Genomic DNA, 27,956 nt, shown 5'->3' on the forward strand with positions numbered 1-27,956 from the left:
ATAGAGTTAGTTCACAATGTTATATTAATTTCTGCTGTATAGCAAAGTTATTCAGTTATACACATACACACACACACACACACACATATATATTCCTTTTATGTTTTCTTTTCCATTATGGTTTATCATGGGATATTGACTATAGTTCCCTGTGCTATATAAAAGGACCATGTTGTTTATCAGTTCTCTATATAGTAGTTTGCATCTGCTAATCCCAAACTGCCAGTCCATCCCTTCCCACCTTCCTCGTGGCAACCATAAGTCTGTTCTTTATGTCTGCGAGTCTGTTTCTGTTTGATAGATAAGTTCATTTGTGTCATATTTTAGATTCCACATTTAAGTGATATTATAGGGTATAACAAATGTCTTTTTCTGTCTGACTGACTATACTTAGTATGATAATCTCTAGGTTCACCCCTGTTGATGCAGATGACATTATTCTATTCTTGTTCATGGCTGAGTAGTATTCTGTTGTGTATGTGTTTGTGCACATGTGTGTGGTGTGTGTGTGTATGTATAGACTTTTAGATTTTTAGGTTGCTTCCAGGTCTTGGCTATTGTAAATGGGCAGTGAACTTTAGAGTGCATGTGTCTTTTCAAATTATAGTTTTCTCCGGATATACGCCCAGGAGTGAGATTGGAGGATCAATGGCAACTCTGATTTTAGTTTTCCGAGGAAACTTCATAACGTTTTCCATAGTGACTGTACCAATTTCCATTCCCACTATCAGAGTAAGAGGATACCCTTTTCACCACACACTCTCCAGCCTTTGTTATTTGTAGACATTTTAATGATGACCACTCTGACTGGTATAAGGTGTAGTTTTGGTTTGCATTTTTAACATCTTCTCTTTTGCCTATTGGCCATCTATCTATATGCTATCTTTGGAGAAATGTCAGGCATTCATTCTTAATATGGTAACCATTGTTGATTTTGATACCTATTGGAAGTTTAAAAGTGCTGACTTTTTAATTTTGAAAATTGATGTGACTTGCTTTATGAAACTGGTCAATTTAAGGTGAACATGGAAAGCTGACCCTATCACTGTACTCTCCCACTAACCTCTATTCACCACTGGATCCAATAACTGCTTTTTTGAAGAAACATTGTGTCTTGAATGTATTTTAATGATGTTTCCTTGCAGAAAAATTTCACTCCAATAAAGCCACGTTTTTTTCTAGAACATGGAGTAGGTCAGTTTCTGGCAGGACCTTGGCATGCCAGGGTGCCTAGTGGGTGGGAGTTTGGAAAGTGGGTGTCATTGACACTGTCCTCTGAGGCAGTACTGCCCAAGGGCTTTGTCATCTGCACCCCCAGGGACTCTACCTTCTTAAATTTAGAGACAGTTGAGATCTGTACTGAGTTTAGCCTGATTTATGCAGTGTGAATTTACTCCTGCAGGTGGTAAAAGGACTGATAAGTCACTTACAAATCTATATTCTTGGAAATGTCAAATTTATTGGTAGTAAAAATCACTATGGTAATTCATTCCAGTGAGCTTCTGTGGGTACATTTACTCTTCTTCATGGGATCTCAAATTTTTTAATTTCATGACTTCTCTACCTGCCTCCCTCTCTCTCCTCCTACCCTGAAAATGGCTGTTTCTGACCTGTGCTTCATGAACTTATGGCTTCCCTAAGGGGCACCTGAAAGAGAGAGTGTCTAGTAGATGAGGTGCTGATCACCTGTTCCCACCCCACCCCACTCCTTATCTCAATCCTACCTCTGGCAGAGCAATTTTTCCTTCCACTTTTAACTTTCAAGGAAACTTTCAGTCTAAGAAAGACTTCTACCCATAGAAATACATTTGAAAACCATAGCACTCCTGTCAAGGAGTTTGCATACTGTATATGTATCTCTTGATGTTCACATGTACAGAGACAGGATGGTCATTTTTATCACCTTGCTGCCAAGTCACTTCAGTCGTGTCCGACTCTGTGCGACCCCATAGATGGCAGCCCACCAGACTCCCCGTCTCTGGGATTCTCCAGGCAAGAACACTGGAGTGGTTACTCTGCACTGATCTATTAAGCCCAAATCCTAAGCAGTGCCATTCAAAACCCAACCTTTCTAATCACTGGAGTCCTAAGTAAGTCAGTATTTGAAGGAATGCTTGGAGAATTTGATGATTGGCCTCCATCATAGAGTCCAAACTTTAGTTTCTCTTTTTTCCTAGCTACTCATTCTTAATTTAGGAAAGCTTTCAGGGATTTGTGGATTTTGAATTTTTTTTTTTTTTCTTTTTGGATTGAAAAACCACTCCAGGAAATAAGGTCTAATATGTTCAAACTGCTTCAAGAACTATGTAGGAGTTTTTTTAACAGTGCAAATGATGTTTGTAATAATAATCTATTGTATTTAACCCTGGTACTTGCAGGGGAAATATTTAGCAATTAGTTCTATATAAGTGTGGATTTTAAAGTAATAAAAAAAAGTATTTGGTTATAAAGATGTTCTCTAATTGAACAGTCTCACTGGTGTTATGGACCTCTCCACCGCATTCTGTTACTGATCTTACTTCCTATGCAACAAGAAAATGTGCTTCCCCTGGCTTAGTGTGAACTTTAGAACCTCTATATTCTTGTTCAATTAGGAAGCAAGAGGTCATTCTTAACACCTACATAGTAACCAAAAGACAGTCTTCTAAAAGTAGATTAGTGTGTACACTTAGTTCATAGCTTCATAGGTATGTAATACTATATTCACTAAAAATGAGAAATATCAGTGATTATCCAGTCCAAATAATGAGTAACAGGATGGTTATTCCACCTCACCTTTTATCCCCTTAATATGTGCCACCAGGAGTATTTAAATCACTGCTTCAGTTGGTTCTGTAAATATTTGTAAAGAGCCAAAGTGTTCAGAATATTTTTACTAGCAAGATTTCTCATAGATTTCTCAGCTTAATAAACAATTCTCTTGAACTTCATTTTCTTGGCATTGGAGGGTGTAGGGGAGTATATAATTTCATAAGGACTAGAAATAAGGGTTTCTTGTTGAGTGGGCTACCACCTGGTTATTGTTTCATCTGGACATGTTTGCTGTTTATCATCTAATTCTCATCTCATCCATAAGTTTGCAAGAGCAGTGGTTCTCAATACCCTTCTGTTGGGAGTCAGGGCTCAGTAACAGTGGCTGACTCAGCAGTGCTGGGGAGAGGTCACAGAAGGATTACTGGGGACCCCCAGGTGACTCTGCTCCAGGGCTCTCCTCTTCTGGAATCACTGCTCCTGAGCGCTCTGTACTGCCCTCCTGTCTCCTCATGTGTTGGATTAGATTTATGGGAGCTGCTGTCGACATGGTTGCCTAAATCTGTGGAATGTTTTGCTAAACACTGCTGGTGAAATAGTCCACATGAAGTCTGTAACTCCCTCCAACATACACACCTTTTTTTTTAAGAAAACTGTCTTCTATCCTTAGTCTTTTATTCACTTGATCGCTTTATGATTTTTCACTTTGAAATCCTATAGATTCATTAAGAACTTTTATTCCAACCACTCAGGCTTTATTTAACATGGTGATTAGCCAAAGTGTTACTCTGCTTGAGCTACGTGATGACAGTGTATTTTATTGGAGCCTTGTAATTATTATTTTAAAATCAAAGTAATAGATTATGATTTCAAAATAGGAACATGATCCAAAAGAATAATAGTAATTAGAACAGCAACCACTTAGAAGAAGGTAAATGCCCCCATCACAGACCACAGGGCCCTCTGTGTGGCCTGAGTCCCACCTACCTTTGCAGTTCCATTTCCTATCTCACTTCTTCCCCAACCCTGTACCTTCCTACTCCCTGTCCCCCCACCTTGCCTGGACTAGCTTCACTGTACCCTTCCAGTTGATAGAAGTAACTGGGTTCTTTCCTGCCTTGGGAATAACACCTGCTGTTCTTTCTACCTAAGGGGCTCCTCCACTAGTGTCTCCTGGGTGGGATCCTTTGAGTCTCACCCATAGTCTTGTTTCCTTAGGAGGTTTCCCTGAACACAGTGACTGAAGTCATTCCCCCACCGTACTGCTTGTCCACATATAATCACATCATCATCTCTCACAGCACGCTATTTATTTCCTTCAACATATGGAAACCCAAGTTGTGTGTTCTTGGTCCTTGTCTGTCTCCTCCCAGGACTTCTAGCTCCATGAGGAGGGTGAAGACTATACCTGTCCCGTTCACCACAGCAGCCTCACTGCCATTCTGGCACCTGGTGTTAAGTGGGTGCTCCAGACATATTTGTGGTTGAATGAATGGAATGTTTTGAAGTCCTAAATTTTCCTGAACACATATCAAAATATTCTATACTGGGCACTTCTATTACGATAACACATTATCTTCCAATGGCTGAATTTAACCAAGCTGTGCTGACTTTTCTCAGGCATATGAAGGATCAGAACAAGAAGGTGGCCAACCTGAAGCACAATCAACAGTTGGAGAAAAAGAAGAATGCCCAGTTACTGGAAGAAGTCCGCAGGCGAGAGGATAGCATGGCTGACAACTCTCAGCATTTGCAGGTGAGTCTAGCCTTCTCCTCTTAACCCTTAAATAATTGGAGATCAATTCCCTCCAAAATATACTCCTTGCTGTAGGAAAGCATGCATGGAAATGGTGGACGTACCTTTGCTCTAAGTCCTGCACTAACCATGTACGCCCAGGGAACCCAGTAGGTCTTTCTGAGTACGGAGCAAAATAGTGCCCAAGAAAGGCAGGTTATGGTGGAACTTGCTCAATCTGCACACAGTCTCTTGGTTCCTGTGCCTCACCTTAAAAGGTAAGGGCTGCGGTTATAGAGTTGGCAAGAAGCTTGAAACAGAAACGTCTTCCTTTTAGAATTATATTGAACTTGTTTTGGTGTCAGGAGTGAAATGTATGGGTGTTATCACAGAAGGTATTTGGAAGAGGATGCATCAAACTGATTTCAGACATTTTACAGAACTGGTTTTGTTTTGTTCAAAACTCCAAGGCTCTGATCATTATTCTGTCTTTTCTGTGGAATATAGTTATCTCTGAATGGATGGCCCTATCTCAGAAACCAACTGGCCGACTGAAAACACCAATTTTTCCTCATTAGCCATCCCTATTTTTGGCGAAAGAGCTCTCCCCATGTGCTCAATAAAACATTCAAGCTAAAACAGGGTATTTGCTTTGAAGTTCCTTTATTTATTCCAGTGTGCCTTTAAACAGAGCAGTTCAAGTTCGAGTTGGCCGGAGTTCATGTTAAATTCTGCTTATTAATTAGTGTCTTTCTCTAGTTATATATTAGGTTTCCTCCTTGGAGATTGAAGAAGTTAGATAATTTCAGTATGTACTCATAATTCTCTTTTTTAATTGACTGAAAGAGAAATAAGTAATTATTCCAGAGTAGGAAATACAAGGAAATGTCTTGCATAGAACATGTCACAAGGTGGTTACATAGTCAATATTAGTTTCTTTTTTCTCTGTATTCTGGAGGTGCCCTGATGATGTCAATCAAACCCCTTTACATTGATGCCTGATTTGGGTATCATGATAGTAGCATCAAGTCCTTTGTTCCCTCCTGGGATCATCTTTGGATGGACTAGTAGTTTATTTCAATCCATGGCTTCCTCAGTGTTTTTGAGAAATCAGTCTTGGGGTTTTTTGAGAAATCAATCTCCCATGAATCATATGAGATATTATATTAGAACCTACAAATTGAGATCATAACTAAAAGTTGCAGAACTATATTGCCTTGTCAGACGTGTATTCTTATTCATGCCTTAGAGTAATGTTGGTGATTTTATATATGGTAATACTAGAGTCTCAGAAAAGGTATGAAGTAGCATCCTAGTAAGTGGTAGACATGGAACTGACTTCAAGTCTTCCTGCCTTCAAGAAACAAATGGAGAGGAACAATAGCAGTAGTGGATCCCATTTATTAACTTTTCAGTATGCTGTGTACTGTGCTGTCTTTGGTTCTGTCAGCTGGGTTTGTTGGGACTCTTATTTCCAAGTCATAGGAACACAACAAGTTGAACTAAGAAGAAAAAAGGGACTCTGTTGGCTCAGTAAACTGAAAATTCCAGGAATAGACCCCAGATCTTATAATATGAAGGTATTCACACAATAGCATCAGGAATCTGTCTTCGTTCTACTCACAGGCGTGCTCTGCTCTTGGTTGCCTTGATTCTCAGGAAGGCTGTTCCACAGTGATGCCAACTACGGCTACCAGCATTCAGTCTACATTGTACAAGTGCAGTCACCCCAGGGGGAGGAGAAAAGTTCTTTCTGAGGAGTTGTGGCAGGAATCTGAAGGCAGATAGAATGAATAAATTGGCCAGGCCATGATCAACTTATATGGTTACCTGGAGTCTAGAGAAAAAGGGTTAACCTCACCCAAGTCACATGGTCTGAGACTGAGGACAAGATATCCCTCACACAAAAGAGGGTTCTGCTCAGAAGGGATGCTGGGCAGATAAAATCACAGAGATCCATTATAGCCATAGTATGGGGTAGATTAACTATTATCCCATTTGATATATGAGAAGGAGGAGGAGGCCCCAAATTATTCAGCTAGTAAGTGGCAGAGTTGGGACACAAATCCAGATCTGACTGTCTTCAAGTAGTGAGAGTTCTAATTAAGAAAGGAAGGCAAAAAAAAACAAAAAACAAAAAACAACCTGTGGAGTGGCAGAGATACTTCATGGAACACTGGGATTGGAGCTAAGTTTGACATGGAAGGGATGGAGCAGTAGGGCAGGCTCACCAAGCAGGAGAGCTATCAGAGAATGTACAGAGGCTGCATAGCACAAAACATAACAAACCAGTTGGTCATGGTGACACAGAGATTAAGTGTTGTTATTATCTTCCTTAACTGACTCTGGAGCTAGAATGCCTAGGTTTCAAGCTTCCAAATTTACCAGCTGAATGTTCTTAGCAGGTTATTTCCCTGAGCCTCAGTTTTTTCATCTGTAAAATGGGTATGATCATTGCACCTACTCCAGAGTTACAGTGAGGACTAAAGAGTCAGTGCATGTAAAGGATTTAGAACTGTGCTTGGCACAAGTTGTGCTCAAAATAAGTGTTAGTGATTGACTGTTTTTATATTGGGTTCGTCAGAAAGTTCATTCAAGTTTTTCCATAAGAGGTTATGAAGCATTAGAAGCATATTTTAGAATATGTATTATATGTGTGGGTATTTGTGCAGTTCTGCTGATATATGTTGAGCATCAAAGTCTCTGCTTTTTTCTATATATAGTAATTTTTTTCTTTTCTAAGGACATGTCTAGTTATGGAAATTAATGTCTTGTTTTGGCCCATGAACTTTTGTATAGCAATATTTTCATAAGGGCCTTGATAACTACCTCATAGGCATATTCATAAAAGATAGCATGGTCTGGAATTGCTTAGTTGCATTCCTGACCACCCCAAATAAAGGAGAACATTTGAAATGCAATAAAAAGTAATCACGATTAATTTTGATGAAAATGTCTCTGGTTAAGGTTAATAGAGAGTGAAACTCCCACTTTCCTGGATTGTGAAGCAGATGTACTCAGATGCAGTAATTACTGCCTTCTGAAGACAGAACTTTTCTTTCTGGGGGCACTTGATTTTTTAGTTTTACTGTTGTTTTAGGTACTTCCTGTTTATAAGTTAGCCTGCTAATCCCTTTAAGTTTCAGTCAGTTGAGATCTGGTTTCGAAGGGCTGGTTGGTTGATTGGTTGGTAGACATTAAGTTTGGCACCTACTAAATTTGACTGTGGCTCAGATCATGAACTCCTTATTGCCAAATTCAAACTTAAATTGAAGAAAGTAGGGAAAACCACTAGACTGACCATTCAGGTATGACCTAAATCAAATTCCTTATGATTACACAGTGGAAGTGAGAAATAGATTTAAGGGACTAGATCTGATAGACAGAGTGCCTGATGAACTATGGTTGGAGGTTTGTGACATTGTACAGGAGACAGGGATCAAGACCATCCCCATGGAAAAGAAATGCAAAAAAGCAAAATGGCTGTCTGGGGAGGCCTTACAAATGGCTGTGAAAAGAAGAGAAGTGAAAAGCAAAGGAGAAAAGGAAAGATATAAGCATCTGAATGCAGAGTTCCAGAGAATAACAAGGAGAGAAAAGAAAGCCTTCCTCAGTGATCAAAGCAAAGAAATAGAGGAAAACAGCAGAATGGGAAAGACTAGATATCTCTTCAAGAAAATTAGAGATACCAAGGGAACATTTCATGCAAAGATGGGCTCAATAAAGGACAGAAATGGTATGGACCTAACAGAAGCAGAAGATATTAAGAAGAGGTAGCAAGAATACACAGAAGAACTGTACAAAAAAGATCTTCATGACCCAGATAATCACGATGGTGTGATCACTGACCTAGAGCCAGACATTCTGGAATGTGAAGTCAAGTGGGCCTTAGAAAGCATCACTATGAACAAAGCTAATGGAGGTGATGGAATTCCAGCTGAGCTATTTCAACTCCTGAAAGATGATGCTGTGAAAGTGCTACACTCAATATGCCACCAAATTTGGAAAACTCAGCAGTGGCCACAGGACTGGAAAAGGTCCGTTTTCATTCCAATCCAAAGAAAGGCAATGCCAAAGAATGCTCAAACTACCACACGATTGCACTCATCTCACACGCTAGTAAAGTCATGCTCAAAATTCTCCAAACCAGGCTTCAGCAATATGTGAACCGTGAACTTCCAGATTTTCAAGCTGGTTTTAGGAAAGGCAGAAGAACCAGAGATCAAATTGCCAACATCTGCTGGATCATGGAAAAAGCAAGAGAGTTCCAGAAAAATATCTATTTCTGCTTTATTGACTATGCCAAAGCCTTTGACTGTGTGGATCATAATAAACTGTGGAAAATTCTGAAAGAGATGGGAATATCAGACCACCTGACCTGCCTCTTGAGAAACCTGTATGCAGGTCAAGAAGCAACAATTAGAACTGGACATGGTGGGTATTCATTGGAAGGACTGATGTTGAGGCTGAAACTCCAATACTTTGGCCACCTCATGTGAAGAGCTGACTCATTGGAAAAGACCCTGATGCTGGGGAAGATTGAGGGCAGGAGGAGAAGGGGACAACAGAGGATGAGATGGTTGGATGGCATCACCAACTCAATGGACATGGGTTTGGGTGGACTCTGGGAGTTGGTGATGGACTGGGAGGCCTGGCATGCTGCGGTTCATGGGGTCACAAAGAGTTGGACACCACTGAGGGACTGAACTGAACTGATTGTATACTACACATATCTTTTCTGAAGATGTAACATTTTAAAAATGATACTAGTGTTTTTCTGTTACTTTTCTGTTGTTACTACTTTTGTTAATGGTTATCAAGTTGCGGGTGTTTTCTGTGATCTGCCTCTGTATCTATTTTGCCCATAAGCGCCAGAATTTTTAGGGTGTTATTTGGAAGAATAAATGGCAATAGGACAGAAAAAAAAAAAGAACTGGACATGGAACAACAGACTGGTTCCAAATCAGAAAAGGAGTACATCAAGGCTGTATATTGTCACCTTGCTTATTTAACTCCTATGCAGAGTACATCATGAGAAACACTGGGCTGGAAGAAGCACAAGCTGAAATCAAGATTTCTGGGAGAAATATCAATAACCTCAGATAGGCAGATGACACCACCCTTATGACAGAAAGTGAGGAGGAACTAAAAAGCCTCTTGATGAAAGTGAAAATGGAGAGTGAAAAAGTTGGCTTAAAGCTCAACATCCAGAAAACGAAGATCATGGCATCCGGTCCCATCACTTCATGGCAAATAGATGGGGAAACAGTGGAAACAGTGTCAGACTTTATTTTTGGGGGCTCCAAAATCACTGCAGATGGTGACTGCAGCCATGAAATTAAAAGACGCTTACTCCTTGGAAGGAAAGTTATGACCAACCTAGACAGCATATTGAAAAGCAGAGACATTACTTTGCCAACAAAGGTCCGTCTAGTCAAGGCTATGGTTTTTCCAGTGGTCATGTATGGATGTGAGTGTTGGACTGTGAAGAAAGCTGAGGGCCGAAGAATTGATGCTTTTGAACTGTGGTGTTGGAGAAGACTCTTGAGAGTCCCTTGGACTGCAAGGAGATCCAACCAGTCCATTCTGAAGGAGATCAGCCCTGGGTGTTCTTTGGAAGGAATGATGCTAAAGCTGCAACTCCAGTACTTTGGCCACCTCATGCGAAGAGCTGACTCATTGGAAAAGACTCTGATGCTGGGAGGGATTGCGGGCAGGAGGAGAAGGGGACGTCAGAGGATGAGATGGCTGGATGGCATCACCGACTCGATGGACGTGAGTCTGAGTGAACTCTGGGAGTTGGTGATGGACAGGGAGGCCTGGCGTGCTGCAATTCATGGGGTTGCAAAGAGTCAGACACGACTGAGCGACTGAACTGAACTGAAACTTGACTTATTCTACACCAGCATTTTGTAATGTTTCAACACCCTTACTTCATGATTTTGATGAACCAAATAGGTATTATATCCAGGAAAATCTTAGATAAAAGTGCTGCCTGCAACAGTAATAGCTGTTGGATCAGACTCCAAAGAGAGATCGAAGAGATTCATCCAGTTGGTATGAAAATCGGAGACAAATTTTAATGTAGATAAAGGGACCATGTTATTTATTATCCAAACTAGTAGAGAAGCAAAAACTGGACCATTTCAGTTAAACCTAGAAATGCAGTCATATTAAGAAAGATTTTACAAACTCACCCTTCTTTAGTTCCTAAGTTTATAGTTTTATGGCAGGAATTGCAGGCTCAAGTGCCTTCAGGGTCTAGACTATTAATGTAAATAAGAAACAGGTTTGCATGTAAGAAAATTTATGATGTCTGGTTCTTTCAGCTTTTTTTTTTTTTTTGGTAGAGATGTATCAGTTAGCAAGTGCTACAATAATGCTGTGTAGCAAATCACCCCCAAACTCAATGACTTTAAAGCACCAATAGTTATTCTCACAGATTTTTAGGTAGACAAAGTAGCTCAGCTGCTCCAGAGTGAACTAGGGTGGGTACGTCTATTGCTCACTCAGGTCTGTGGGTGGCTGGACAGCTCTCTTCCACATGAGTTTGTTCTGATGCTCAGGCTGAAGGGGCATCAGTAACCAAGGTAAACTTTCTATGACAGTAGCAGAGACACAAGACAGAAAGCCAAAAGGTGCTTTGTCTCATAAGGCCTAGTCTTAAACTATCACTGATTTTTCACCCCACTTCAAGGCACATGGTTAAGCTAATAGTCAAGGTTTGGTGATCTACCCTCTGTCCAAGAAGAGAACATTGTAAAGAAATAGATATAAGGAAGGGTGAAGAATTGAGACCAGTCATTCAGTCTGTTAAAAAGAGATAATATTTGGGAAAATATTTCTCTATTATAAGAAAAACAATAACATAAATATAATGAAAAATTGCAGCTGCAATAGCTTTAGTCTATGCATGAAATTGAGAGTGGCGGAGACTGTAGGGAACTCCAGAACTCATGCCTCATTGAAAGGAGTTGGGACCACGAAACTTTGGCTAAATAGATATTGCCATTAGAGTGGGTTAGGGTTGAGGGACCTTCTGATTGCCATAAAAATGTAAAGTCTTATGTGAAATCCATGAATTTTAGAAAATCGGTTCAATTTTTTAAAGCACTCTGTGGGTCCAGTGAAGCACATGTGCTGGTGAATTGAGTGTTGGTTTTCAGCCTCTGCTGCACAGCCTCATGCTCTGATCCCACTGGTTTCATGTGGTATAAGTAGAGTTTAAGAATGTACACTATCTAGCTCAGCCTGACCCATTGAAGAGAGATGGCAGTTTAGTGTATTTATGGTTTTTTTTTTCCTTGTTGTTGTTATTGGAAAATACCTTGAGTGGCTTGAATTACTGTTCCTCAGAGGAGATACCCACAATATATAGGAATAGAGAGTATTCTTAATTAAAGTTCTAAAAAAAAAAAAAAAAATTTTTTTTTTTTGAGAATTGGCAAAGAGGGCAGGAAGGGAGAGATAAAGAGCCATGGAGTTGAACTGTCCAGTATTAAAATAGTGGCCCTTACTATTTTTAGCACAGGACCTTGAGTAAGGCAGAAGCTCTCTGGCTCTCACTTTTTTCATCTGTAAATGGGGATTACACTCTGTGGCTCCATGGGTGGGTTAAATAAGATGAGGTTTATGAAAGAGCCTAGCAGAGTACCTGGTCTATGTGAGGTTCAGTTATTAGAGCTTTCTCCCGGAGAGACTGATAATGAGCTTTTAAATATAGAAGACAGTGACCAATGGGAGTATCACGCAACAAATCCTTTGCAACTATTTTATGCTGATGAGTAATACAGATATAGAGAACACACCAGTAAATGAAAGTTTCCAATAAAGCATTAAAAAAACATTTTGGGCAAAAAGGAGGAAAAATTAAAACATTTTTCAAGTTTATGTTGAATTGTCTGTGAAAGTAAGATGTGAAAGATCGTGATTTTCTTGTATAATTCTCTAGAACTGTTCCCCAGGACACAGATTATGGAGCATAATATTTATGTCTGGCCTTGGGGCTTTGGGCTTCTGTGTGTCCCACTAGAGCCCACATGGACATTTTTCAACAAGGTGTTTTGCCGGAGATTCCCACTAAATCGTCATTACCAGAATGGGATGCATTTCCCACCCAACCCTCCACGCACAACTTCTGGCTATTTCTTGCTGAGTAAATATGCCAATTTGAAATCCCAGTGGACATCTTTGTAGATTTTGGCTTCATTTTCCCTATGCAGCTTATTGAGTTAATGAAGTAACATTCTAAGAAATACACACGCCAATATTTTATGTTCCTTTTCTGTTGTATGTCTGCAGAATTCTCTTCAATTTATTGCCTGAAAACTAAAGTCTGTTCTTGTATGCTTCCGTTTCCAAATTATAGGTTCCCAGGGAACTGTAAAGTTTCTTCTCTGCCAGTGGTTAAACCCAAGTGTGATCAGTTTAAAAAGCAAATGAATGTTCCCATTTATTCTTGTCCTTTTAGTAAAATTCTAAAAAATAAATAAAAAACCTAGAAAGACAATTTTATTTTTCTGTCTGTGCAATTCTGTGCAGCCATATCTTTTTTCCAATGAGACTTCCTTTACTTTGCTCCTCCAATTAGAATTGGAATCAGCTCACAGAGGAAGTGTAGCAAACAACATAAACCTCAAAAATGAGTAACTTTTAGCAAAATATATAGTTCATATGAAGTTCCCAAGCTTCGCTAGGATTCCACCCTCCCCACCCCTCCCCCCACCCCAAAGAGGGATGTGTGTGTTGTAAGCAGCAATTTTTAAGCCTCATATGTATATGTTCATCTCTCTAAGTCACTGAGTTAAGTTCAATTCTCTAAGTTTAAAATTATTACTCTGACTGTGATCTATGTTCATGTGTTATGGTACACTTCTAAGTACTGTCATTAGAAGAAACCTGACCAGCAGAGTTAAGAGATTCATCATTGTCAAAATACGATTATTTAGTTCCTAGTTTTTCACGGCTGTTCCATAGGCATGGTGTAGGGTGATTTAGGAAAGCTCCATTTCAGCCCTCTTGTCCAACATATGGAAGGATGAAAAAAGTCATCCTAAGATAGGTTTAAAAGGAAAACCCACATTTGTTCAAATTTTCATTAGAACTTAATATGATTTTTTTAATACTATGAGTTGCTTTATTTCTTTTGTCTTGTAATTTTCTACCTTGATGGGTAGAGATGGGGAAGTTCCATTAAGTTGTGGATGAATTCCATCGCGTTGTTGAAATGTGGACTGAGCTTCGTCCAACATTTCCAGACTCTGTTCAGGGTTTCAGATGATGAAAAATACTCAAGTATTTGCAAGTCTGTGGAGGACACAGAACATTGGCCAGGGGACTCAGGGTTAGTACAGAAGTGCTTTCTTTTCTTGGGGATTTATTTTGACATTTGTTTTTCTTTCACACTGTAATCCCCCACGAGCCAAAAAATGACTTTTGTTGTAGCAGGTCCCTGCAGGCATTCTCAGAAAGTCTTATTTGACAATCACTTTCTAGTAGCCTTGAGTTGAAGTTGTTCCTCTTTGTAGTAACTCATAGACTGTCAGGGGTGACAAGGCATCCTGTGCAATGTATATGGGAGCTCACCGTTTGTTACACTGTTCCAAGAAGCTAAGTGAAATCATGTAAATAAAACTGTTGTATGTGGAGTTTTTCTTCTTTCCTCCCAATAAAGTATTACTTGTTTTTCCAAATGTGCAGTAACTTGCATATTTCTTCTGAGAAACATCTTCAGCTTTTTTCTGAGGATTTGTGACCTAATCCTCCACTTCATATAGCCCCTCTGTACAAACAGAGTATATTTCTATGGAAAAGAGAGGTTTACCCTTAATCAAGTGTTGCCTAATCTACCTACTAAATTACCCCTTGGAGACAAAGTGGGGTTCACTATTCTTTGCTGCCGAGTTTTCACGTTTCAATCCATTAGTGCCTCTCCAGCAGTCCTCAGCAAAGTGGGTGTTTTTCAGGGTCAGAAGATCCTGCTGAATGAAATATAATGTATCTGTCACATGAAATCACTGTTATTATGGAAGTAGAGTCTTGAATGCTCTGGATAACTGGGCTTGAGGGGTAATGGGGGCTGGAAAAAGGAATCTTCCTAAAATATGTTAATCTTATTCACTTTGATGGAAGTTACTTAGGATGATTAGAGTTCTTTTTAAAATATTATCTCTTTTTTGTGTCTTTGGTCCCTGAAATACAAATTGATAAGGGGAAGGTAACATGCATCCCACTGTAATCTCCGGTGAGAATTAGAGATAGATGTGCTAAAGGGAAGAGTATGCTTCGCTTCTAGGGAGAGGGGAGGCTTTGCTTTGTAGAGTCTGCTTTTTTTATATATGTTTGTTTGTTTATGTATTTGGCTGTGCCGAGTCTTGGTTGCCACATACAGGATCTTCGATTTTCACTGTGGCATGCAGGATCTTTAATTGCGCCCTGTAGGATCAAGTTCCTTGACCAAGGATCAAACCTGGGTTCCTGCATCCTTCCTGCAAGGATCAAACTAAGACTTCCAGAGTCTTAGTCACTGGACCACCAGAAAAGTCCTGTGTTTACCTTTAAATTTAACCTCCGGGTTTATTTTGAGGTGAGGTTTGGGCTGTAAAATGGAGACATCATTTTTATAGGTTTGTTAAAATTACTGCAGATGATCAGTTTAGCCAATAATAACAGTGCACCTCAGCTAGAGCCCAGTGTGCTTCTCCAAGCGCTTTCATGGGATGGTCCTCCTTTCCCAGGTGAAAGTTTGTGAACTAGAAACCATGCTTTAAAAGCCCCTGAGAAATGAGACCTTTAACGTGTGTACTTAGGATCATCTGTATGTGTTCCTTCTCCTCTGCTTGAATCCGTTGCATGTGCAGTATAATTTTCAAAGTAGACCACAATGAAGGCATTACTAAAGGACCTACACTTTGAAGGCACGGGGACTGAAAGGAGAAAAAAGTTTTGAGAGCAAACTCTTATTATTTTTTCAAAAGTAAAATTTACATAACAATGCACATACATGGGATTCTGGGGTTTGGTTGTTCCTAGGGGGCAGTTGTGTTCAACATGTGTCAAAAGAGCCTGTCCAGTTAAACTGGTTCTTCCTGGTCAGGGTAATTATGGCAGGTTTACCCTAAGATATGGCTGCCAGAGGTTAGTCTTGGGGCACTTGCAAATCACAGTGTGTGCCACCCTGACATCAATAACCTCTTTCTAATAGATGCTGGTATTTCAGCACATTGCTGGCTAGCATGAAGATCTGGGCATGGCTAATTTAAAAAAAAATATTAGGTTTGACTTATGGCTTGTCCATAGCATTGCTAAGCTGTATGTTCTAACACTCCAGATTATGGAAATGACAGTCAATGGCATGGGCAATGATTTATATGGAAATCTTGCAAAAAGAAAGTACAACTCTAAAATCTTGTTCCTACTCACTTAATAGTCTCTCCTATGATACCCGTTTGGAGTGGTAATTTAGATTTATGACACTTTTAATTTCTTCTCTGCTATTACACCTTCCCTCTACATCTTATTTATATTACTTGTTTAAAAATAAAAACAAAAAACAAAACTCCTGCAAGGTTAAGCCATCATGAGTTTTTCTAACTAGAACTAGGACCATACAAGCCCCTTGTTTTGCTAATGAGGGAAGTAAGGGGCCCAGCAAAGGCAAATGACCTACCCCCAGGAGTCAATAGCCAAAGGGAGACCAGATCCCAGGCCTTCTGCATTCTTGTCCATTGCTGTTTGTGTAGCCCTCTGGTTCCAGAAGATACATCTGCCTTCAGTAGGATTTGAACCATTAACCCAAAGTCCAAAGATTAGGCCTGTGCTTTCTCAGTGTTGGATTTTAGATATACTATCTAAGATGACATAAAATTACCCCTCACAATAAGCTAAGCTTTATGTGTATTTTGTAAACAAGATATTCTATCATCTCCTGTTCTCTCATGTTTTTTAAATTAGAGTAAATTAATAAGTGGCAAAGTGGGAAACTGCTATGAGTATCGTCTATGAAGCTTAGGACTCTTTAGATGATAAATAAAAATTGATTTAAGTTTTTCTATCTTTGTCACTTTTTCTCTTTTACAAAGGCTGAAAGTGAAAAGTGAAAGTGTTAGTTGCTCAATAGTGTTCCACTCTATGACCCCATGGCTCCTCTCCTCTGTCCTTGGAATTCTTTAGGCAAGATTCCTGGATTGGGTTGCCATTCCTTTCTCCAGATCTTCCCTACTCAGGAATTTAACCAGGGTCTCCTGCATTACAGAAAAATTATTGTTTGAACCACCAAGGAAGCCCTTTGTAGAGTCTGGTCACCCATAAAGAAATGCACGAAGTCTCTTGTCATGGAAAACAAGTGTGAATTGCTTAGAGAGTTCAACAATAACAATGAGAACTGCTACTTTTTATTGAGCAATGAACTAGGTCAAGAATAAAGTCTTTGGTTGAGTTCCTTGGGAAATGTAGAGTCTGAGATTAATATGCACGAGGTCGGTTGGGAGTGCTCTCAGGAAGGAAAGCCTGACTGAGCACAGGAAGAAACTGAACTGTAATTGCAGCAAAGGCCTCAGCAGTTCCTATCAGTTGCTCTGGAATTGGGGTGACCTTTTGGATGGAGTTGGGCCCAGTTAAGATGAGGGGGCTGGGCCATTGTAACCCCTCATCAACAATCAATGATGCAACCCACCCTGGGGATGGTAAGGAGGTTCTCAGGGCAGGCACATCCCTAGCAGCTGGCAACTGAGTGCCTTGGTCTTGGAGAGGAATCGGGGCAGCGCACCACTGCATCTACAGCAGACATCCAGTATGGATATTGCACTGTCCCCTTTGACACCCACAGCAGATGCACACATCTGATCTCAGGGCTGTTTTGTGTACCCAGCTTCATAATTTTTTCAATACATGCAGCTGTTAAAAAAACCCATCCTAGTTGACCAAATCGCTCTGTATACACATTGACTTGTTTACTCTTCCCAATGAACAAATCATGTTACAAATATCTTTGAAGCAGTTTTTACAAATGAGAAGATTGAGACTGGGTGATTTTAAACAAGAGTAAGAGCTGGCATTTTTTTTCCTCAGGTCTCAACTGCAGTAACTATAGCCACAGTGAAAATAGTGGTAACACTATTCCAAAAACAGATAGAAAAGTTAGATGACATAAACTTGGGTAAGGAGGCTTCACTTGGATTTATAGATTATTGGTTTATCTTCTTTTAATTAATGGCATAGACTTCAGTTCAGTCACTCAGTCGTGTCCAATTCTTTGTGACCCCATGGACTACAGCACGCCAGGCTTCCCTGTCCATCACCAACTCCTGTAGCTTTCTCAAACTCATGTCCATTGAGTCAGTGATGCCATCCAACCATCTCATCCTCTGTCTTCCCCTTCTCCTCCTGCCTTCAATCTTTCCCAGGGTCTTTTCAAATGAGTCAGCTCTTCACATTAGGTGGCCAAAGTATTGGAGTTTCAGCTTCAACATCAGTCCTTGCATTGAACACCCAGGACTGATTTCCTTTAGGGTAGACTGGTTGGATCTCCTTGCATTCCAAAGGACTCTCAAGAGTCTTCTCCAACACCACAGTTCAAAAGCATCAATCCTTTGGTGCTCAGCTTTCTTTATAGTCCAACTCTCACATCTATACATGACTACTGAAAAAAACATAGCTTTGACTAGATGGACCTTTGTTGGCAAAGTAATGAGTCTGCTTTTTAATTTGTTGTCTAGGTTGGTCATAACTTTTCTTCCAAGGAGCAAGCATCTTTTAATCTCATGGCTGCAATCACCATCTGCAGTGATTTTGGAGCCCAGAAAAATAAAGTCTGACACTGTTTCCACTGTTTCCCTGTCTATTTGCCATGGAGTGATCAGACTGGATGCCATGATCTTAGTTTTCTGAATGTTGAGCTTTAAGCCAACTTTTTTACTCTCTTCTTTCTCTTTCATCAAGTGGCTCTTTAGTTCTTCACTTTCTGCCATAAGTGTAGTGTCATCTGCATATCTGAGGTTGTTGATATTTCTCCCAGCAATCTTGATTCCAGCTTGTGCTTCATATTGTCCAGCATTTCTCATGATGTATTCTGTGTATAAGTTAAATAAGCAGGGTGACAATATAGACCTAAATGCTTCTTTTTTGCTATTGCTAAGTCACTTCAGTTGCGTCCGACTCTGTGCGATCCCATAGATGGCAGCCCACCAGGCTTCCCCATCCATGGGATTCTCCAGGCAAGAACACCAGAGTGGGCCGCCATTTCCTTCTCCAATGCAGGAAAGTGAAAAGTGAAAGTGAAGTCGCTCAGTCGTGTCCGACTCTCAGCGACCCTATGGACTACAGCCTTCCAGGCTCCTCCATCCATGGGATTTTCCAGGCAAAAGTACTGGAGTGGGGTGCCATTGCCTTCTCTGTAAGCATGTAAAACTCTGTCTACATGTTGCCTCAGCTCAGCAAGCAGTCCCCTTGATGTTTTTTGAGGACTTTCATGTGCCAGGCACTGTGCTACCTGCTGGGCGTTTAACAACCAGTTTGGAAGAATTCTTTACCCTTGAGTATCTCAAGATCTTTTCCTCTGACTAAAGGTTTCTTTCTCAGGCTTCTGATTTGCAGCAGCTTCTGAAAGTAAACTAAAGAGTGTGTTCCTGGGCTGTTGCTTGCCCTAGGATGGAAGATGTGAAAGAGGTAACAAAGAATGTTTCTGCAGCTGGAGCCCTGGTGGGCAAGGGCAGAAGCTGTAGAAGGCCTTATGAGTCGTAGTTCAGCCTCGCAGCTTTCAGTGTCTGAGTGGTTGAGAGCTGAAAGGACCAAGGCAGTTGAGGATCTGAATTCTATTCTAGGTTCAATCTCTAATTAGCTGTGTGATTTTGAGCAGGTAGTTTCTGTTCTCTCTGAACCTGCTTTTTTGTCTACAAACCAAGAGGCTTATATTGGCGGTGAGGGCCCTTTCAGCTCTGAAATCTTGGAGTCCTGGAACTAGCTGAAGGATGCATATATGTGCTGAATTAAAAGTGCCAACAGAGAAGGCAGTTCATGGTCCACTGAGATACTGCTGCCCCAACACAGCATTCATGTCAGTGGTAGGGATGTCAGTTTGGAATTCAGGAAAATGGGGGAAACTGGTCTCCTTCTGACCCTGTAGTATAATATATTGCTTTAAATATAATTTATTGTAAGAACTCATTCTGTTTTCTATCTAAAGTGCAAGGTCTGCCATTTTGAAAAGACTTTTGTAGTGTGCATTAAAACATTGTTTTCACATTCTTTAGAGTAGTCGGTTATAATAATACAACCACCAATTGTTACTTTTTTTGGTGTATGATAAAGATTAGAACTGTGACAGTCTGGACATAAGATACATAATGCAGGAACTCCTCAGAATTGACCTACTTGGGTTACAGACTTATTTCTCAAGGGCAGGAGTTATGTGGCTTTTAAGTGTAATTGTAAAGTAGACTATTATTTTAATAAGCCACTATGTCAATAGGGGCTATTCCCTGCCACCCCGACTATGTGGGTCATAGTTGTGGGAAAATAGAGACTGATTTGACAAACACCTGGTTGAAAGTGTCTAGGTACACATTTCCCACATACAGTTATGAAAGTGAAGTTCTAGGAGATACTATTAGAAAAAAGGATTCCATTTGTCAACTATCTTTGGGAACAATGCATACTCCCTCACTTGGAGAGTCACTGTGCATATTAGCATATTAAAGACACTCAGAAGTCCTGTGATCAAGAAAACTGTTTTGTCTTCTTTAATCCAAAATTTCTCCAAATTGTTTGGCAAAAGAAATCCCTCCCCACCCCCCACCTTGGGATACCTACTAACATGGCTAACAGTTAGTATTTTCTAAAACTTGGACAAATGACAATCTAGGCAATTTATAGTGCTGATGGCTGAAGTTTGTAGTCAGCTCTTTGATTACAGTTTGAGATGGAGCAAACTCTATAATAATGCTTTATTAAGCATTATCTTGCTGAACAAGAATTCACCTTGGCATCTTAAAATGGCTTTACACCTGCCCCTTGATTAACAATAGTTGTGTTAGAATGAGTGGCCAAGAAAGTTTTGCTTCTGATATCCTTTTAAAAAGTTGCAGCTCGTTAAAAAAAAGTTGATGTGAGGCAACCTTGAAAAGTGTTTCTGACATGTATAGTAATATTTCCTTCTGTCACTTCTTGACTCTGGGATCTGTGTTGACTTCTGATTATAAACTCACATCATATTATACCCCAAATCCAAATCTGATGAAGAATATTTTGGAGGAAGATGTGAAAATTATTCCAGTCTTGAAATATAAAATTGGATTCTTAAGGTGTCCATTGTTAATTCTCACTTGCATACAGTTTTGCCCTCTTCCTGCTAAAGCAGGCATTGGCAGTGTGGAATACAGTGCTTCGTGTTCCTGTTATGCTGTCAAAATCAATTATACGGGTTGAAAGTGAAGCACAGAGCGTCCCTGTGTCATTACTAGCAGGCTTGTTTTTATTTTGGTTGTACATTTTTGGCTGTGAAAGGATCCTTATGAGAAATTAGAAAACCACAAACTTGAAAATGTTAACAGTTAAACAATATAACCTTGAATGTGTGTCTCTTGGATGCCTGAGTCTGATCATAAACGGGGCTGTAATTTCTGAATGAACGGCACCTCTCTTAACCTGGCTTAATGATGGCTTTACCCTTTTACTCATCTTACAAGATTATTTACCCCCTTAACCTAAATGGGGAATTAAGGCCATATGAGACTGTGGCTTCATTCACCTGGTTAAAGTTTCACTTCACAGGAATCACCACAGTCCAATGTTTGAGACCAGGGTAATAGTTAAAATTTCATCTTTTGGGGCTGTAGTGTCTGGAAGATATATTACAAGTGGGGGGAGACCCCACTTTTCAGTTTTAACTGATTCTATGATGTTTGTAGTTCTTAAAACTTGTTTTTTTAACCATATAAAAATAAGGTCATATCTCTGTATTTTGAATGCTGATGAAATGAAAGTTTCATTCATGTATTTATTCATTCCACAGCCATTTGTATCAGGCTCTGTACTAACCTCTTAGGTTTCTGAGACCAGGTTTTTGCTTCTTCCTCACCTTCTGTAATGGTCAAATATATCTATGCCAACATAATCATAATGTAAGATGTACTAGAAGATGGTGGAATACAGCCCAAAGAGACTTTTTTATAGTTTAGAGTAGGCAGCAGTGCAAGTTCAGAAGATGAACATTATAAGCAAAATCAGTCTAAATTTGTTCACCTAGGGCAGCTCCTGCAGCTTTGCTGGGGCTTCCTGCAAATGCTCTCAGCCTGAAGGCAGGGCCCCTTCCCTGTTCCTGATGAGTGCTTCCAATAGAAGCCACCCTGATTACAAAGCCACTTAATATTTATTTCTCAAAGAGAAATTAAAGAAAAAAAAAAACCTTTTCAAGTTTGAATATATAAACTTATAGGGGTATAGATAAAATCATCAAGATGTCTACTTATGATATTTATTTTGCTAATTTAGTTACGTCCAAAATCACTTATTACTTTTTGCTTCTCTTGTATTTAGTGGCATAAACAGTCATTCTCCACAAGCATCCTCTAAAAGTCAGTGACATCACTGGAGAGACTCTTCCATCATCTGCTACAGTCTGCCCAGTCTAGTTGCCTTCGCCTCTGAATGGTTGGACCCTTTTATCTCTTTGTCATACAGACTGGCAATTGCTTTCTTTAAAGTGTGTTTTTTCCACACTGGTTAAGATCATGGACTCCTCGGAAGTTCCACCTAGTGGAACTTCCGTACATTTCTCAGCATGGCAGTTGTTACTCAAAAGCTTTCTAGATAAGTAAAAAAAAAAAAAAGCTTTCTAGAGCTCCTCTGGCCACATTAAGAGCCACACATGAGACTTTACTCTTCTGTAATCACGGCTCTTTATTTTCTAAAACCAAAATTTCCTATTTTGATTAATAGCCTTATTTCCCAGATTTGGTTCCAAAAGACATGTGGCTGTAAAGTTATGCTACTGGTATGACACAAAAATGTGCCAGACTCTGGAGATGGTTCCAAAGGCAGGTTTCCCAAAATGTCTTCAAGAAAAGCCTGCCTCTTTGGACTAACTAACAGCCTCTAAGGCAACTACTTAGAATAGAGATGATATTCATGGAAATGGGAAAATTAGGGCATATTTTGTAACCTTGTCTTGTTTCTTTCAGACCACATTATTTTATTTTGAAATGAAGCAAACTGGTTTTTAGGCCTCATATAAATAATACAGTGATTGGGTTTCCAACTTTTCAAATGACTCCTTCTATACTATGAAAGATTCAAAGTCATTTACAGCCACACAAAAGCTTTATGTTGCCAAAATTATGTCAACGTTGTGGACAACATTGACTCCCTGGAGACCTAAATTATCTAGGAAATTCCCTGATTTATTCCCAGTTTTCTTTCTTTATCTAAATCTGGGTTTTCTTCCTTTCCCACTTCTTAGGGGAGGCTGCATATCATTGGTTGTCCCTTTTCATTTTTAATCTAGAGATACACAGGCCTGTAATCCATTCCCTCTTCTGACACTTTACAGCTGTGTGATGCTGAGGTTTATTAACCATGCTGTGCCTCAATGTTATCATCTTTAAAATGGGGATAAGAAGACTAGCTACCTCACAGGTTTGTGTGAAGCAATGGCATCTCAATGTAAAGACATTACCATTGCTCTTTGTGCCCAGGATGTGCTCAGGAATGACAAACACAGTTACTTTTGCCATCATCATCATTTTTGTAGTTAGCATTGACCAAATAATGCATCATTTTCTGATATGATTGGTGGAAGTCAGTGTTAGTTTTAGGTTTTCTGTTAAACCCTCAATTCCTTGGGTTGTGCTGTTTTAAAGACATGTATGTCTGTTCTGGTAGTTTAGCATTGATTAGGAGAAAAATCTAAGATTTATGTCTTCGTATACTTTTTCCCAGCATCGTAAATTTTTAAAACTTTTCTTAATGTTTGGCAGCAAGCCATACCCTCATTGTTCAAGCACACATGCACATATGGTATATATGCATGTGTAAAGATATATACACACACATGCGTATATCCATTCCCAGATTGTTTTATTTTTTTGCCTTGAAACATCATAGCTTCCTTAATTTTGCTTGCTGGTGTTAGATGACTGTATTTTTCACCTCTAAATTAAATCCCCTAAGAATTTGACGCATAGGCACCAGAGTGGTAGACTTTAAAAAGCCACTGACTTCACACAGATAGATACTTGAGACAGAAAGCCCTTTCTTTCTTGTGCTCACTTGGTATTTGGCTTTACCTGGCCTGGTGAAGTGAACTCTGGGTACGCTGAGCTAAATATGGCCTCGTGTACCCACGCACAGGAGGTGGGGCAGGGGGTTCCCGTAAATTGAGAGGCTGGACACCATCTCCAGGCTGGAGGCCACAGGAGCCAGGAGACTGAGGAGGAAATGGCACGGCTCCTGTGGCCAAGAGGTTTGCCTGCAGTTGGTTTGGGCCACAGAGCACCCTCCAAAAAGACTTTGACGTCTACTTGGTTAAGTTGATTGATGCTTTAGAGCATGGGAGGGAGGCAGCACTCCTGAAGAGTATTTATAATGCCCTGCACATACAGGCTTCAGAGGCTGCCACAAAACCAAGCTGGACATAAATTTCATCTATAAAATAAATTTTAGAAAGGCTCTGTATCCTTCCCCATCAGACTAAGCTCATGCAGCTATGATTATTCTTTCTTCTCACATCTGAAGGCTTTTGTTTGCCATCTTTATTGTTGCTTAAAGTTTGCAGTTAAAACTTAACCTAACAAAACCCGTGTGCAGCTGTTTAGTTGAGAAATTCAAACTCTTTTCTTTGGCTTTATCTTTGCGCAGAGGGCAGGCATTCTCTTTTTCAAGCCTGAAGATTGATGTTTATGATCAGGCCCTGCTATTTTCTTCATTTCTCATAGTAATTAACAAGAGCATTTTTTTTTTTTTTTTTGCTGGTCAGTCCCATGTATTAATTGCTTGCTTTTTCATGGCTTCTTGTTGAAAGGAATGCATATCACAAGATAGATTGTCTCATTCCAGCTGAGTATTTATTGAAAAGAATTCCAGGACGGCTCAGTCATCAGGATGTTCTGTTACTTTAGGAAGATTTCACCATGATTGTGAGCAAGAAATGAAAAGTTGGATCGCTTTTCTGAGTGCTAAGTGGGTTAGGAACATGTTTTAAGGGGCACCTGCAAGGGGAAGAAGGCTAATTGTGGAATGAGGAATGTGTGACGTTTAAGCTGAGACCTGGAGGAGGATCAGGAGCTAGCCATGCAGAGTTGTGGGCACAGCATTGGAAGCAGAGGAAACTTGTGCAAAGGTCTCCAGGGGTGAGAATGAGCCCAACTTGTTATAGGAATAACAAAACACACAGTGTAAAATTATTAAGATACATAATATCTATCTTTTAGAGTTGTTGTAAAGATTAAATTTGATAAAGTACATTAAATACTTAGTCTCAGGCACACAATAACAATAGATATCATAATAATAGCATCTTTAGTGCCTTCATCTGCTTTTAAGTTCTTCTCGATACATAGTAATTATTAAAAATACTTTAACAGACACAAAAGAAAAGGGCTATTAGGTTTTAGTGACTACTCAGACCATTTTTTCTTAAAGTTGTCCATCATCCAAAGTTTTCTTAGGTCTAGCTTTCCTTTGACACACTCTCTGTCTTTAAACTGATCTGTTCAGATTCATGAATGGGGACAAGCAAATGGAAGTTCGATGTGAAATATTTATTGCAGTGATGAGAACTTGCAGAAACATGGGAAAAGATTTGTACATTTTTCTGTTTACAGAAATCTGGTTGGTCATTATTCCTTAGCTAAGTTGTAAAGTCAAAAACGATGAGAGCTTTAAAAAATAATTCTTGTTAAGTATAATACAAATGCATAAAACAGTTAAAAACATTTGTACAGCTAATGAGTTTATAAGGTAGAAATCTTTGAATTCACCACTCACGGAAGAATCTTGGACTTCCTAGTTTTCCACAGCTTCCAAGATCCTGCTCAAACCAAAGGTTATTTCCTTCTCCCCTAAATAACCACTCTCTTGATGTCTAGGGTAATCACCTTACTTTCCTTCATGCTTTTTCTTACCCAGTTGTGTCTCCCTACATACTATATACTAGCTTTGTCCTTTTTTTTGTTTTTTGTCTGTCTGTTTGAAAGCAAGTTCTAAAAACTTCCTTTGGATGACTTGAAATGACATAAAACTGGCCATGCAGGGAAAACTAAAAATCACCAGGTTAAAAAAAAAAAATGCAAATTTGAATTCAACCAGGGTTAGTAGCAAGGGGAAGATTCAGGGAGAAATTGAGGAGGACGAGGAGGCACCTGGGAAGAGGTGTGGCTGGCTCAGAGCCCTTGTCCAAGAGCATCCCTTCTGACAAATGAGGAAAACTTGCCTTGGAGACTGCACAGAGCAGGAAGCCCCCAGTGGGGAATTGTAGGGGAGATGTCTGTTTATTCTAGGCTGGTGCTTCTCCTTTGAAAGGTCCGCAGCCGCTTCCCCAGGGCCTGAGGCTCAGGGGAGGGAAACAACCAATCAGTGCTTCTGGGTCAGAAGTAATGAGAGAAAGTGGAGAGCGGATGCCTCCCTCTGTTGACTGAGAAAGAAGGACACACAACAAGGAAATGGGGAGGAAACCCGAGGCTGACCCTTCCCTGTAGGAACCAAGGGATGGGGAACTTCCTGGGGTGTAAGTTCATTCCCTATGGACTTTTAAGAAGGGAAAGGAATTGCGTGACATAAGGCTTAGTTCTGAGAAGTTACCTAGTTATGCTTACCTTTTAACTTACCTATTATGTGCCATTTTAAAAACCAAGTTCATCCTCTATATAGCTATTAACATAAAATCCAAAACAAACCTAAATGGAATTTTTGTTTCCTTTTAGAAGAACCAGAAATCTTGGGGAAACAGTTTAGGAACGTGGCCCTTCAGGGCTTGGTGGAAGATAAACCATCTGGGAAATGAGTTGTTCTGCATTCTCAGAGGATGTATCAAAGGATTTGGATTTTATTCTGACTTTGCTAGTAACTAACTACCAAAAAAAAAAAAAAAGAGGCAGTTGGGAAGTTCTCTGAAAATATTGATTGAATTCTGAGTTCTAGGTACTGAATTGGGTATAAAGAAGTCAACAAGATTACAAGATCCCCATCACAGTGCTGCCTTCCAGGCATGAAGAGCAGCATTAAACCAAAGTTTTGATAAGCTTGTTGAGTTCTGTGGAGGAGTTTAGTGCTATGTGGGAGGGCTTACCACAGGCACCTTGCTGGGGGATCTGGCTGGAAGGGCCCCTGGTTATCTTGTTCAGCTTCTCTGTTTTCACTTGTAGAAATGGGATGGAAAGTCAGGGAGTAAAGGAGGATGCTTTACTTGGGGCTGTGTGATCAGCTAGTGATAGAACCAGGATTAAAACCTGAACCTTACCTGCGCTCAGCACTTCTATGGTCAGGGGAACACAGGCATGTTTCTCTGTGAAACTGGAAGATCAGAAGTCTCTGTTTCTGAGAGTAACTTATTTCAATCCCTGTCAAATTACATGAAATCCTTGTGTGACCTCTCAGTTTGTAGGCCTTTTGCTCTTATAGTTTTTATAAAATATTCCACTTAGGACAGCAGTTGAAACATAGAAGCCAGTATCCTGGTGCTTGGTTTGAATGTAGTCACAGCTTATAATCCTTGAATTACCCTTAGAGAACAGATTTCGCTAAGCCTCTGGACCTTTCACTGCTCATTGTCATTGTTTCTACCCTACATGCCTCTTTGAATTTAGTTACTGAAGACTTGTGGTGCTTTAAGTGTCCAGAAATTTCATGTCATTTTCCATAATAATTTGACATCTGTTTAATGATGTATATACTATTTCAGAAAACTTGAAAATATTTTAAAGATTATAAGACTAACAGTAATTTATAAGCCTAAACAGTAAATGGGTACCCACCCACTCAAATATTTTTTCTGGGTGGGTACTTTGAAATATAGACTTAACTAAAATTTCTCCAAATTGTTTAAAAATACTCTGTCTAATGAAATACTACAGGACAGAAAGTGTTCATCTGAGGCATGGTGTGGTTGTAAAACACCCAGACACACATGTGATATACATTTTATAGCTTTGTGTATTTTGCAGGCAAAACATTGAAACATGGTAGAAACACTAACATGTACAGTGAGCCAGTCTTTAATAGTATCATCGTATAGCTGTTCATCTCTTCTGGCCTTTTATTTATACATGTGTAATTATGATTTCCAGTACTTGTTATCAGAATATTTCCAAACTTGGTTTTGTCTTTATATCTTTCCTTCTTAGGAACTTTTTCCCAGATTGCCTGTTTCCTAGGGGAATGATTCTGTCAGTAGTTGGAAAGATCATGTTAGGGTGTGGCGTGGTCTGGACTTACAAGGATACAGACTGACCAGAAATCTGAGAGTCACCCTAAGTTCCTT

At 39.8% G+C, this 27,956-nt stretch overlaps 1 protein-coding gene across 6 annotated transcripts in view; it reads left to right on the plus strand.

Annotated features, from left to right (window-relative positions):
• The window catches only part of ERC2 (ELKS/RAB6-interacting/CAST family member 2), a 1,001,125-nt gene that overhangs the window by 541,158 nt on the left and 432,011 nt on the right, over positions 1-27,956 (plus strand). For all 6 annotated transcript variants that reach the window (XM_044934212.2, XM_025272988.3, XM_025272991.3 and 3 more), the window contains one exon: positions 4,372-4,507. In XM_044934212.2, coding sequence (XP_044790147.1) covers positions 4,372-4,507 — 136 coding nt within the window. The remainder of the gene's footprint in view (positions 1-4,371; positions 4,508-27,956) is intronic.

Source organism: Bubalus bubalis, chromosome 21, assembly GCF_019923935.1.
Source record: "Bubalus bubalis isolate 160015118507 breed Murrah chromosome 21, NDDB_SH_1, whole genome shotgun sequence".
Classification (NCBI taxonomy): domain Eukaryota; kingdom Metazoa; phylum Chordata; class Mammalia; order Artiodactyla; family Bovidae; genus Bubalus; species Bubalus bubalis.